Genomic DNA, 14,259 nt, shown 5'->3' with positions numbered 1-14,259 from the left:
CGAATTCTGAGTCTGTCCTCCCCTGTTCTCACTCACTCTCTCTCTCTCTTTCAAAAATAAATAAACATTAAAAAAACTTTTTTTAATAAATTAAAACTGAAAAAAAAAAGGGAATTCCAGAACTAAGACTAAATGATCAAACTTGAAGTTGGGGAGGGGACTTGGTTGAAAGGAAGTACACTATTAGGTCAAAATTTTCCATTTCTGAGAACTTGATAGCCTTGTTCAAGACATCCATGCTAGTTGAGAGTCCTCATGGGACACTCCCAAAACCACAGTTCCACCCAGGAGGCTAGGACTGCGGAACTCCTCATTCTGTTCAGATTCCTGGATTTCTGTGTCTCTGACTCACACACCAAGCAATTCTGACACTGAGACTCTGTGGAGAATGTGCAATATTTGCTATCAAAGGGTCATCAAATTTTACTTTATTAATTCAAATTTTCTGATTCTATCAGGTGAGCTAAAGTTTATTTGTGTATCATTTACAAAGAAAAGTTTTCCAATAAATCTGTAATTATGGAAATGAGTAATGAGTATACTAAAGTTCTTTTTAATCTAGAAACTAAGCAATGTAAAGCATTTACATATGATCATAAAAAGTAAATAATGCAGGAATAATTTTTCTAGTTGTTTTGTCTGCATTATAACCAATGTTTATGTTCATTCTTATAGTCACAGTTAATTAGATAACTCATGGGAAAATTTTATGAGCCTTCTCTTTACGGTGTGATCTATACACACGCAGAGTTGTGCATCGTTTTGTACAATAGATGAGTTCCTGAAAATTATGTGTAAATTAAATTTTTTAAATGATTTTTAAAACCACAGGGGTATCATATCCTGTGAAAAAATTGCAGTGAATCCTTTTAAAATTGAAGAATCCTTTTGAAAGATGAATAGTCAGCTCCTAACTTGTTCATTTAGCTTTAGTTTTATTGTTTTAAAGTAGAATCCATCTACATTTAATATAGTACTAAACTATGCATAATTAATATTGTTACAATTGCAACGATAAAACTAGTCTTTCAGATTTCAGTAATGGGTGTGCTCCATGAGGATTTCTTTTAAAAAAGAAAAATTTAAGTTGCAGTGATGGAAGAAGTTATTTTCAAAATTACCATGGCTGTGACTTCTTTTCAGATCTGATAAGGCTTTTCTTGACTCTCATTTTCAGTTGGGGGCAGGGAATGTCATTCAATAGCTGAAGCTTGGGCAGTTCTGGGGCAGAGAAGAGAAAAGTGATTAACCAGTTTGTAGAAGAAAAGAGGTTTTGAGTAGTACTTATAAAACTGACTTTACAGCTTTGTCTTTAGCAATAATTCTTTTCTATAAAATATGTATAACTGTATTTAAAAATAATGAATAGTTCTGATGAGAGAAAATTGCCACCTCTTTGCTTAGTATTATATTTCTTAGCAAACACTTTGTTATATTAAACTTTAATTTTTCTGCTTGATAAATAGACCTAAATCAGAACGACAAAAGTTAATAAAATCTACTAATAAACTTATTGATTAAAGAAATAGACCTTGGGGCACCTGGGTGGCTCAGTCGGTTGAGTGTTCGACTTCAGCTCAGGTCATGATCTCGCAGTCTGTGAGTTCAAGCCCCGCATCAGGCTCTGTGCTGACAGCTCAGAGCCTGGAGCCTGCTTCAGATTCTGTGCCTCCCTCTCTCTCTTCCCCTCCCCTGCTCATGCTCTGTCTCTCTCTGTCTCAAAAATAAATAAAGACATTAAAAAAAAATTAAAAAAAAAAAAAAAAGAAATAGACCTAAGTCAGAAACACTGAAGAGTCATGTGATTAAGGTTAATAAAGTCATGTGACTAAGGTTAAAAAGTCAACTGTTGGGGCGCCTGGGTGGCGCAGTCGGTTGGGCGTCTGACTTCAGCCAGGTCACGATCTCGCGATCCGTGAGTTCGAGCCCCGCGTCGGGCTCTGGGCTGATGGCTGAGAGCCTGGAGCCTGTTTCCGATTCTGTGTCTCCCTCTCTCTCTGCCCCTCCCCCATTCATGCTCTGTCTCTCTCTGTCCAAAAAATAAATAAATGTTGAAAAAAAAAAATTTAAAAAAAAAAAAAGTCAACTGTCAGCACCATACATACTTGAGTAATTTGTGTAGTTTCCTGTGAGGTTACTTCAGTAATGGTGAACGTAGGCAGCCACTGGAGTTTACCTTCACTCAAGCACCTCCCCCTTCCACCTCCCCCCAACCCCCAGTACCTTGTACCTGGCATGTGCTTCAGCAGAGCTTTTGAAAGCATTTTATGAGCAAATGGTTGTGGTTAATATTAGTTTCCTCAAGCTTAACATGAAGACTGGACTAGAATGATCTTTGTAACTATCTGCAAGGCTCTGCTATCCACCCCACACAATATAATTTCAAAAAGACTCAATCTAGAAAAGGAAGAGTAAGCTGAACCCAAAGTAGATAGAAGGAAGAAATAATAAAGGGCTAAGATCAATGAAATCAGAGTAAACAATAGAGAAAAATCAGTAAAACCAAAGCTGCTTCTTTGAAAACATAAATAAATTTCATAAGTTTCTAGCTAGGCTGATCAAGGAAAAAAAGAAAACATTCATTACTCATAACAGAAATGAAAGAGGGGGCATCAGTACAGATCCTGTAAACATGAGAAGAATAATGAGAGAATACTATGAATTAGTCCACATCACTAAATTTGACCACTTAGATGAAACACAATTCTTGAAAATACAAATTACAAAAAGTCTCAATAGGAAATAGAAAACATGAATAAATGTTTATCATTTATGAAATTGAATTCATAATTTTCCATAAAACTCTAGACCCACATAGCTTCATTGGTGAATTCTATCACAGATTTAAGGAAGGAATACTAATTCTTTTTTTTTTTTAATTTGAGAGAGAGAGCATGAGCAAGTGGAGGGGAGGGGCAGAGGGATAGAGAGAGAAACTCAAGCAGGCACCACACTCAGCATGGAGCCTGATGCGGGGCTTGATCCCATGACCCTGGGATCATGACCTGAACTTAAATCAAGAGTCAGACACTTGGGGCGCCTAGGTGGCTCAGTTGGTTGAGCAGCCGACTTTGGCTCAGGTCATGATCTCGCAGTTTGTGGGTTTGAGCCGTGTCGGGCTCTGTGCTGACAGCTCAGAGCCTGGAACCTGCTTCGGATTCTGTCTCTCTGTCTCTCTCTCTCTCTCTCTCTCTCTCTCTCTCTCTCTCTCTCTGCCCCTCCCCTGCTCATGCTCTGTCTCTCTCTGTCTCAAAAATAAATACAAACATTAAAAAAACATTTTTAAGAGTTGGATGCTCAGGGGCAGCTGGGTGGCTCAGTCGGTTGAGCCTCCAACTTCAGCTCAGGTCATGATCTCGCAGTCCAGGGGTTTGAGCCCCGTGTCAGGCTCTGTGCTGACAGCTTGGAGCCTGGAGCCTGCTTCTGATTCTGTGTCTCCATCTATCTACTCCTCCCCTGCTTGCACTCTGTCTCTCTCTCTCTCTCAAAAATAAACATTAAAAAAAAAAATTAGATCTTTAAAAAAAAAAAAAGAGTTGGATGCTCAGCCAACTGAGCCACCCAAATATTAATTCTACATAAATTCTTTTATAAAATGGAAGACAGGAACACTTCCCAACTCATTACCTTTATACCAAAACCAGATAGAACCTTTATAAGAAAACAAAACAAAACCCCAGACTAATGTCCCTCATGAAAACAAACATAAAAATCCTTTAAAAATATTAGCAAATTAAATCAAGTTATTTATAAAGAAAGAATAATACATGATGACCAAGTGGGATGTATCCATGGAGAGTAAGGTTGGCATAATATTAAAAAATTAACCAATGTAATTCACGGAATAAAAGAAAAAAGATGTATGATCATTTCAGTATATGCAACAAAAGCATTTAACAGAAGTTCAACATCCACTCATGATTTTAAAAATTCTCAAAAAGGCTTTAGGTGAACAACATTTTGCTTACTTAATACAGAAAAGTATCACAGTTTCTATTCTGTTTTGTTAAAGAGTCAAACATTTTGTTACTTTTCAGAATGAATAATGTTTGTATAAAATTACTAACACACTAATTTTCTGCCTGAAATTGTTTATTGTTGTGTATTATTTATTCCCAGTAGTATTAAATAAGGTCTTCTTCAGCAAAAACAGACAGATTCTGTTTGATATAAGCTCAGAGAAATGAAATGAATGACCATTCTAAATGAGACCTGAAGAAAATATTGAATACTAAACCAATAATGAGCTATCAATTATATAAATATGAAAGGTCTTCTTAACAATCATTCATTAAATTAGTAAATATTTATTAAGTACTGTTACATGCTGGGTGCTGAGTATAAGGGTCCTAACCCTGCTTTCAAGGAGCCTAGTCTAGTGGCCTAGGACATAAACAAATACATAATTACAACACGGAGTAATACATGCTATTCTGTAATAGAAATGTATACAATGAACAGTTAACACAAGGATAAGAAACTAACTGATTCTGCTTGAAGAGATTGGGGAATTTCTTAATTTTCACCAACAATTCAAGCAAACCAATTTACCATGCAAAGCTTTCCTAATCTCTTAAAGAACAAAAATTAAGCCTTTAATGGCTTCTCAGCATACCATTACCACTTCCCTTAGGTTACAACCACATAAAAAACCTTATGAATTTCACACACAAAAATAGATTTTCAATTTGGGAAATTAAAGCAAAAGTATTCTTTGGGAGCAGTTAAGGTTTTGAAAACCAATAAAATCTATAGTTTACCCCCCATATAACTCGAAGTTGTCCCTGTGTGTTATAGATAATTAAGCCTGGAGTACCTTTTTTGGAATGTGTACATTTTTAGGAATAAGTTCACTGCAGTTGTGGAAAAATTATACAATGATGTGGTAGAAGAGGTGGCAGTACAGGATAGAGAGGTTTAAGAGCAAGGACTTGAAAGCAAGACAGTCCTAGATTCAAATTCTGACCCTTTGGGGTCCCTGGGTGGCTCAGTCCATTATGCATCTGACTTCAGTTCAAGTCACGATCTCACAGTTCATGAGTTTGGGCCTCGCATAGGGCTCTCTGCCATCAGCCTAGAGTCCGCTTTTGACCCTCTATCCCCCTCTCCCTCTGATCTCTCCTTCCCCTGCTTGCTCTTTCTCTCTCTCTCTCAAAAATGAATAAACATTAAAGAAAAAAAATTCTGACCCTCTGTCTTACTACTTATGTAATAGTGGGCAAGCTCATTGGTTTATCCTATCTTCAGTTTCCACTTCTGTAAATGAGAGTAGTAACTATTACCTTTTAGAGTTATTATGAAGGTTAAATAAAATAATGCATGACAACTTCCTGAGAAAGTACCTGACGCATGCAAATACTCCTGGATTGGTGGCTGCTATAATTATTGTCACCATTATCATTGCAGTTGGGGCGATGATGATGATGATGGTGGTGGTGTTTTGTTTTTTGTTGTAATTATTATGATGTTTTAAGAACAGAAGTAATTTTCTTCTTCTAGACACCTCCAAAAGACAGGTTTGTGGTTGCTGACATTCAACCAGTTACAAGCAGTTCTCCAGAGGAAAAGCAGTTTCCAGCATCCGCTTTCCGGTCCTCTTCCTCTTTGAGAAAGAAGACTCAGGGGGAGAAAGAACTCCCACCCTGGCGATCCTCTGACAAACATCCAACTGATATCATTCGCTTCAATTACCTGGACAACTGTGATCCCATTGTGCAAATCTGGCAAGGGTGAGAAGCTCCGTGCTCTTTTCTACTTATTTGCCATTAGACACAATTGGCTGGCACTTCAGTATAGGAAAGGATGAAAATAGAATTTACTGTGAAAAAAAATGCTTTTCAATGAATAGAAGCAAAAAGTAATTGAGAAGTAAACCATTATTGGTAAATTTGCCTTGTTCATTAGGTTTTGTTTGCATTTTGTAGCTCTTATAATTTCACATTACAGCTTCTTTTGATATATATTTTTTTAATGTTTATTTATTTTTGAAAGAGAGAGAGACACAGAGCATAAGCAGAGGAAGGACTGAGAGATTGAGAGACACAGAATCCGAAGCAGGCTCCAGGCTCCGAGCTGTCAGCACAGAGCCCAACACGGGGCTCAAACTCACGAACCATGAGATCATGACCTGAGCCAAAGCTGGACACTTAACCGACTGAACCACCCAGGCGCCCCTTCTTTTGATATTTTAATACTTCAGATTTCAGTCTAGCACCATAGAGTTCATTCTGGTCTTTTCCTTTTCCATATTTACACCTCCCTTCTCTGACAGTGAGAAACCAGGCTCTCATATTTATTTATGCAAGTTATATATGTACATATATAATTTTGATTATATACTATATATATAATTTATATAAAAATTGCATACTATACACACACACACACACATATACATGAACAGTATGTATTTACTTACAAATACTGAAAGTAATTTTAAAATTGCTAACCTATTTCATTATTAAAACAAATCTGCTAACTAGACAGTATTTGCTTATGGTTCTTTTTTTTTTAATGTTTATTTTTGAGCAAGAGAGAGTGCAAGCGAGGGAAGGGCAGAGAGAAAAGGAGACACAGAATACAAGGCAGGCCCTAGGCTCTAGGCTCCAACCTGTCAGCACAGAGCCCAACATGGGACTCAAACCCACAAACCATGAGATCATGACCTGAGCTGAAGTTGGACGCTTAACCAACTGAGCCAGGCAACCCTGTTTATGGTGCTTTTTGACTTTAGTCTGAGGGCATATATTCATAACACTGTGTTCAAAAGTTATGTGGGTTCTTTTTTTAAATATCTCCCTTCACTGTGGTTTGTTACATAGTTCTAAAGTTCAAACTACATAAAAGCAAACAAGAAGTGGGGCGCCTGGGTGGCTCAATAGGTTAAGCCTCTGGCTCTTAATTTTGGTTCATGTCATGATCCCAGAGTTAGTGAGATCAAACCCTAAATCGGGCTCTGTGCTGACAGCGTGGAGCCTGCTTGGGATTCTCTCTCTCTCTCTCTCTCTCTCTCTCTCTCTCTCTCTCCCTCTCTCTCTGCCTTCTCCCCCCAATAAATAAATAAAACTCTTTTTAAAATGTATACAGAAAGTGCACAAAAGGTATACTCAGAGAAGTGCCACACCTCCATCTCTTCCATTCCTCTCCCACCCTGTCATCTTTTCCACCCCATTCCCACTAACAAACCTAATTATTTTACCATTTTTCAACTATCTGATTGGCAAACAGTTTAAAGGTTGACAATACATTCTGTTGGTGAGGCTGTGGGCAAACAGGTACCTCATACATTGCTAGTAGGAATATAAATTGGCACAAACCTTATAGAGGGATATTTGGCAATTACCCAGCAAAAATACATATGTCTTTACATTTTGACCCCAAAATCCCACTTCTAGGAATCAACTTTGAAAATAAGAAAAGTAGGGGCACCTGGGTGGTTCAGTCAGTTAAGTGTCTGACTCTTGATTTTGGCTCAGGTCGTGATCTCATGGTTAGTGAGTTTGAGCCCTGTATCGGGCTCTGCAGCGTGGAGCCTCCTTGGGATTCTCTCTCTCCCTTTCTTTCTCTGCCCCTCCCCTGCTCATACTTTCTGTCTTTCTCTGAAAATAAATAAACATTAAAAAAAGAAAATATGAGGGGCGCCTGGGTGGTGCAGTCGGTTAGGCGTCCGACTTCAGCCAGGTCACGATCTCGCGGTCCGTGAGTTTGAGCCCCGCGTCAGGCTCTGGGCTGATGGCTCGGAGCCTGGAGCCTGTTTCCGATTCTGTGTCTCCCTCTCTCTCCGCCCCTCTCCCGTTCATGCTCTGTCTCTCTCTGTCCCAAAAATAAATAAAAACGTTGAAAAAAAATTAAAAAAAAAAGAAAATATGAGAAGTATATCTGTATAAGGATATTTATTGCAGGGGTGTTTCCTATTTTAAAGTATTGGGAATAACTTAAATTTTCATACATGGAGAATGTCTGTTGAATAAACTGGGTATGGTCCATTCACACAATGGAGTACTAGGCACATATGAAAATGAGGAAGAGCTCTCTGAACTGATTGGCAGTAAGAAGGTACGTTGTTAAGGGAGAGAGGCACATTTCAAGAGAGTATCTGTAGTATGCCACCCATAGTACAGAAAGAAGAGAAAGTAAGAAAATATACATCTGTGTCTGTATATACACATGTATCTGTTTGTTAATATACACATACATACATGTTTACAGGATAAATAAGAAAGGAAATAAATTTTGGAATGTTTTGTAATGTTTTAATATGTCTGCTATGTTTTCAGAATATATTTAAACAGATTAACATCAAGGCAGCATAAGATAGTGAAAGCGTACAGGCTCTGGAGCCATACTGCTTGGGTTCAAATCCAGACTCCCACATTTCTAGCTTTGTGATCCTGGTGAGTTCCGTAACTTCTCTGTGCCTTAGTTTCCACACCTGTAAACTGGCAATAATAGTAATACCTAGCTCACAGGATCCCTGTGAGGTAATCCTCATATATGCAACATGCTTATGAAAGCGCCTAACACGTAGTAAGTAAGCACTTCTTTTGTAGGATGGTTTACTCAAATTATATTATGTGGCTATAGTAAAAGAAAGGGCAATCCCACAAAGTCTGCTGAGTTGGGGACATTCAGATTACTTGTGTATTTTGTATTTTCAGGACTACTCGAGTCCCTTTGGAGGTGAGATGAGAGTGGTATCCCAAATTAGGCAAGAATCAAGCTCTTTGAGGGTGCAGACCATGTGCCTTACTCATTTTTATATCATCACTGACTAGCTTTGCAATACTCATTAACTGATTTTGCAAGAAGTGTAGCCTTTCTGTTCATAAACGTTAAATTTTAGTTGCATCAGAAAATCTAATTGAGTTGCTAATAACTTAGAAAGTACTGGGCAAAAAAAAAAAAATCAAGGTACAAAACAGAGTTTAATGAGTGCCTAGGTGGCTCAGTTGGTTGAGCATCCAACTCATAATTTCAGCTCAGGTCATGATCTCATGGTGGTGAGATCAAGATTGAGTCCCATTTTGGGCTCCACACTGGGCATGGAGCCTGCTTGAGGTTGTCTCCCTCCCTCTCCCACTCCCCCTCCCCCACTTGCATGCACGCACACTCTCTCCCTCAAAAAAATAAAATAAAACAAATTTTGGGGGCACCTGGGTGGCTCTGGTGGTTAAGCGTCCAACTCTTGATTTCAGCTCAGGTCATGGTCTCACGGTGTTCATGGGTTTGCTCTGCTGACAGTATGGAGCCTGCTTGGGATTCTCTGTCTCCCTCTCTCTCTCTGCCCCTCCTGCATGTGCTCTCTTTCTCACTCAAAACTAAATAAATAAAACTTAAAAAAAAAAAAACAGAGTTTAAAAGAAATACTACCATTTATATTAAAATGGGTGGGAGGGTGCCTGGGGTGGCTCATTTGTTAAGCCTCTGACTTTGGCTCAGGTCATGATCTCACAGTTCATGAGTTTGAATCCCACATCAGGTGAGCTTGAGCCCTGCTTCTCTCTCTGTCTCTCCCTCTTCCTCTGCCCCTCATGGGATTCTCTCAAAAAAAAAAGTGGAGGAGAAAGAATATATATATACACACACACACACACACACACACACACACACACACACACACATATCCATAAAATATCTATACATAAAGTATCTTTGGAATATACACAAGAAACTGATACTATATTGTTTGCCTTCAAGGAGAACTGTAAGTTGGAGACAAAACTAGATGGAAAAAATTTCACTGTACATCCTTTTGAACTCTTGAATTTTGAATCATTGTGAATGTATTGACTATGTATTGATCAATGTATTCCTGAATATAGTATTTAAGAGTTTGTGTGTGGCCCTTATACTGGACTATGGTGGTAAATAGGAGAGAGACAAACTTAGATACCCAGCCATATGAATGGTACATTAACATGAGATAAACTGATAATGTCCTGAGTTTTCTGTGAAACTCAGATACCATTTATGAAAGGCAATAATCACATTAAGTGTTAATGCACTGAACACCCAATTAAAAGGCAGAGATTATAGAATGGGTAAAAAGGCAAGAACTGACCATATACTTTTTACAAGAGATACACCTTAAATACAAAGACACAGATAGGTTTAAAAGTGAAGTGATGGAAAGAGATGTACCATGCAAAGAGTAAGCATAAGAAGGCTAGGATGACCACTAATATCAAATAAAAGAGCCATCAGGACAAAGAATATTACCAAAGATAAAGAGGGACATTTCATAATGATACAGGGGTTAACTAAAGAGGAAGATATAACTGTTACAAATGCATATCTACTTAATTACAAGGCTCAAAGTAGTTAAGAGAAAAATTGATGGATCTAAAGAGATAAATAGACAATTCCATGAACACCCTTTTTTAAGTGCATGTGCTACATTCACCAAGACAGACATGATTCTTGGACTCTTCAAAAAGTCAGTGCCATGAGGAAAAAAAGGAAGTGGGAAAAATGTTCTAGACATAAGAAACATAACAACCAAATGCAGTTTGAATCTATATAGGATTCTGATTAGAAAAAAAAAAAAAGACTGGGGTGCCTGGGTGGCTCAGTCGGTTAAGCATCCGACTTCAGTTCAGGTCATGATCTCACAGTTTGTGAGTTCAAGCCCCGCATCAGGCTCTGTGCTGACAGCTCAGAGCCTGGAACCTGCTTCAGATTCTGGGTCTCCCTCTCTCTCCTCCTCCCCTGCTCACTCTGTGTCTCTCTCTCTCAAAAATAAATAAACATTAAAAAAAAAAAGATTATAGAAGACATTCTTGGAACAATTGCAGAAATTTGAATATGAATTGAATATTAAATGATATTAAAGAATTACCATTCATTTTCCAAAGTATGATGACACTAATGTGGTTAGGTAGGCAAATACTCTCTGAGGAGATGAGTACTGAAGTATTTAGGGGTGAAGTGTCTGTAATTTATTTTCTTACAGTATGGGAAAAATGCATACATACATATATATACACACATACATATATACATGATGTGTGTATCTATATATATGTATCTATATAGAGAGAAGGATAAAGCAAAAATATCAAAATGTTAGTAATTGTTGAATCTAGTTGGAGAGTATATGGGTAATCAGTGTGCTATTCTTTCAAATGTTCTTTATATTCAAAAGTTCTTAATTAAAAGTTGGGGGACATTTTTGAAAACTAAGCAACAAGAAATATTTGAGCAAAGCTGGACTTTGTAAATAAAAATTTTTATACTGGATATTCAAATATCAAAATACAACCACTTCTAACCATCAGCTAGCATTAACAGTTTTGAACTCATGACCAATCTGGTTTCCTTTATCCCTCACCCCTTCTTCCCTTTCCCCAGGTTACTTTGAAGACAAATCTAAAGGTTGTATTATTTCATTCATATATATCTCAATATATGTTGAAATTGTGGTATTTCATATCACATCTAAATCCATGGATGATTTCATAATAAATCAAATATCAAGCCAGTTTTGAGGTATCTTTGTCTCATAAAAGGTATTTTTAAACAGTTGGTTTGTTTAATCAGCTTCCATATAAGGTTTGCATATTGTACTTAGTCCATGTGTCACTTAAATCTTTTTTTTGCTTTTTTCTTTTTTTGGATCTATAGGCTTATCCTCTGTCCTTTTTTTCTCCCCTTGCAATTTGTTTGTTATAGAAATCAGGCTATTTATTCTGTAGAGCTTCTCACATTCTGATTTTGCTGATTGTACTCCCAACGTGCAGCTTGGCATGTCCCTCTGTCTCCTGTACTTGGCCATACTGGTGGTCAGAGCTAGAGGCTTGAGGAGATAGGATCATGTACTTCCATCATGAGGTGCAAATCTCCGGTTGTCTCTTTTTTTGTGATGTTAGTGGCTATTGAGGATCATTGCTTAGATCCATTACTTCAGGCAGACTTTTTTGGAAAGTGCCAGAGAATAAACGCTTTACAGGATATATCTCTGTCACAACTGTTCGACTTTGCCATTGTAGTCTGAAAACAGTCAAAGACAAGATGCAAAAAAAATATAAGCATGACTATGTCCCCATATAACTTTATTTACAAAAATAGGCATTGGGCCAGAGTTCACCTCTGGGCTGCAGTTTGCTGATCCCTACTTTATCCTAATATATATGATAGTTTTAGAAAACCAATACTAATATTAATACAAACAATAGGATTACTAAAAAACAGTTTAAGATTTCTTTGCCTGTATTTTTGTCCTTAGTTCTTAGTAGAATACTACAAAGAATATGCGGACAAATTACTGTGTTAAAGTCCCATGAACTAACTAATTCCTCCATGTGTAATAATGCCACTAACTCCATAGACAAGGTTGTTTCTTTATTTGTTCTTAGATTTTAGGGATTTTCTTCCTTTGTTTTATTTTATAATTTTGAGAAAAATTGAGATGGTTCCAAAGTCAAATATATAAAACAAAGTATATTTGGAGAAGTCTAGCTTCTGTTCCTACCCCTCCATACTGTTCTTTGTTCTTTTTTTTTTTTTTATAAATTTTTTTTTTTTAACGTTTTTATTTATTTTTGGGACAGAGAGAGACAGAGCATGAACGGGGGAGGGGCAGAGAGAGAGGGAGACACAGAATCGGAAACAGGCTCCAGGCTCCGAGCCATCAGCCCAGAGCCCGACGCAGGGCTCGAACTCATGGACCGCGAGATCGTGACCTGGCTGAAGTCAGACGCTTAACCGACTGCGCCACCCAGGCGCCCCCTGTTCTTTGTTCTTGATTGGATCACATAGGGATCCTACTTATAGGTAACCATTTTTCAAGATGTTATGGTGTCGTCCTTCCATTTAAAAAAATTTAAGCAAATACACACAGGCATTTTTGAAATAAACATACCACTTTATTCACCTTTCTTTTTTTTTTAACATTTTTAATGTTTATTTATTTTTGAGAGAGAGAGAGACAGAGTGTGAGCAGGGGAGGGGCAGAGAGAGACACACACAGAATCCAAAGCAGACTCCAGGCGCTGAGCTGTCAGCACAGAGCCTGACATAGGGCTCAAACCCATGAACTACAAGATCATGACCTGACCTAAGTCAGAAGCTTAACCAACTGATCCACCCACGCACCCCCACCTTTCTTTTTTCATGTAACAATATATCCTGGTGATCACTCCACAGTTGTATGTAGAATTACCCTGCCTTACTTTTTATAGCTCATGGTACTCCATTGTGTGGATGCATCAGAGTTTATTCAACCAGTTCTCTTATGATCTACATTTGGCCCATTTCCACTTGAGTGAAAACAATCATTTAAATCATAGGAACAACAAAATCAAACAGACAAATAGCCATGCAAATTTAAAATGATTGTTTGTAATTTTCCAATGATTTCTAATTTACAGAAGGAGGAAAAGACATGAAATGAACCCAGATTTCAGCCGACAGTCACATGATAAGAAAAATAAATTGCAGGATAGATCTAAACTAAGGAAAGCACAGTCACTGGTAAGTATTGCTTACAAAAGCTTCCCCAACATAACATTTGTGAAGATTGCTGGATCTTGAATCCTATTTGTGAAACTAAATTTGTTTTTTTTAATCAGAATCATCAAGTGGTGGTTTAAATTCTGGTCTCTGACAAGCTGTGTGACCTTAAAGACATCTTTTATTTAATTTCTCTTAGGTTCTATTTAAAAATTTTTTGAGTATAGTTGACATACAATGCTGCATTAATTTCAGGTGTATAAAGGAGTGATTTAACATCTCTATATGTTAAGCTTTGCTCACCACAAGTTGTAGCTACCATCTGATGACACCACACAACGCTATCATAATATCAGTGCCTATAATCCCTGTGCTGTACCTTTTATTTATTTATTTATTTTTAATTTTTTAAGTGTTTATTTTTGAGAGAGAGAGAGAGAGAGGGAAAGAAACAGAGAGACATAGAATCAAGAGCAGGCTCCAGGTTCCGAGCTGTCAGCACCAGCCCAACACAGGGCTTGAACCCACAATCATGACCTGAGCCAAAGTTGGACGCTTAACCAACTGAGCCACCCAGGCACCCCTGTAGCTTTTATTACCATGAGACTCTACACCTCTATTTTCTTATCTGCTAAAAAAATAAAAAATAAAAAATAGACTGGATGAAGTGAAATGGATGAATCTGCTTTGAAAGTATACAATATAAAGGGAGCACAATTATCATTGGTTCTTTCTTCTGCTGTGAGTCTGTTGGGGGTGGGGGGTCTCTATAGATTATTTCCTTATAGAGTGAAGGTTCCACTGACCTAA

General features: G+C 37.6%; 1 protein-coding gene across 1 annotated transcript in view; it reads left to right on the top strand.

Annotated features, from left to right (window-relative positions):
• Nucleotides 1-14,259, top strand: part of FBXO16 (F-box protein 16) — a 56,988-nt gene that overhangs the window by 30,319 nt on the left and 12,410 nt on the right. The window contains exons 7-8 of the mRNA XM_047856549.1: nt 5,500-5,729; nt 13,368-13,470. Coding sequence (XP_047712505.1) covers nt 5,500-5,729; nt 13,368-13,470 — 333 coding nt within the window. The remainder of the gene's footprint in view (nt 1-5,499; nt 5,730-13,367; nt 13,471-14,259) is intronic.

The sequence above is a fragment of the Prionailurus viverrinus genome, chromosome B1 (assembly GCF_022837055.1).
Source record: "Prionailurus viverrinus isolate Anna chromosome B1, UM_Priviv_1.0, whole genome shotgun sequence".
NCBI classification, from domain to species: domain Eukaryota; kingdom Metazoa; phylum Chordata; class Mammalia; order Carnivora; family Felidae; genus Prionailurus; species Prionailurus viverrinus.
The sequence above is the reverse complement of the archived record's forward strand: the minus strand, read 5'-3'. Positions and strand labels throughout refer to the sequence as shown.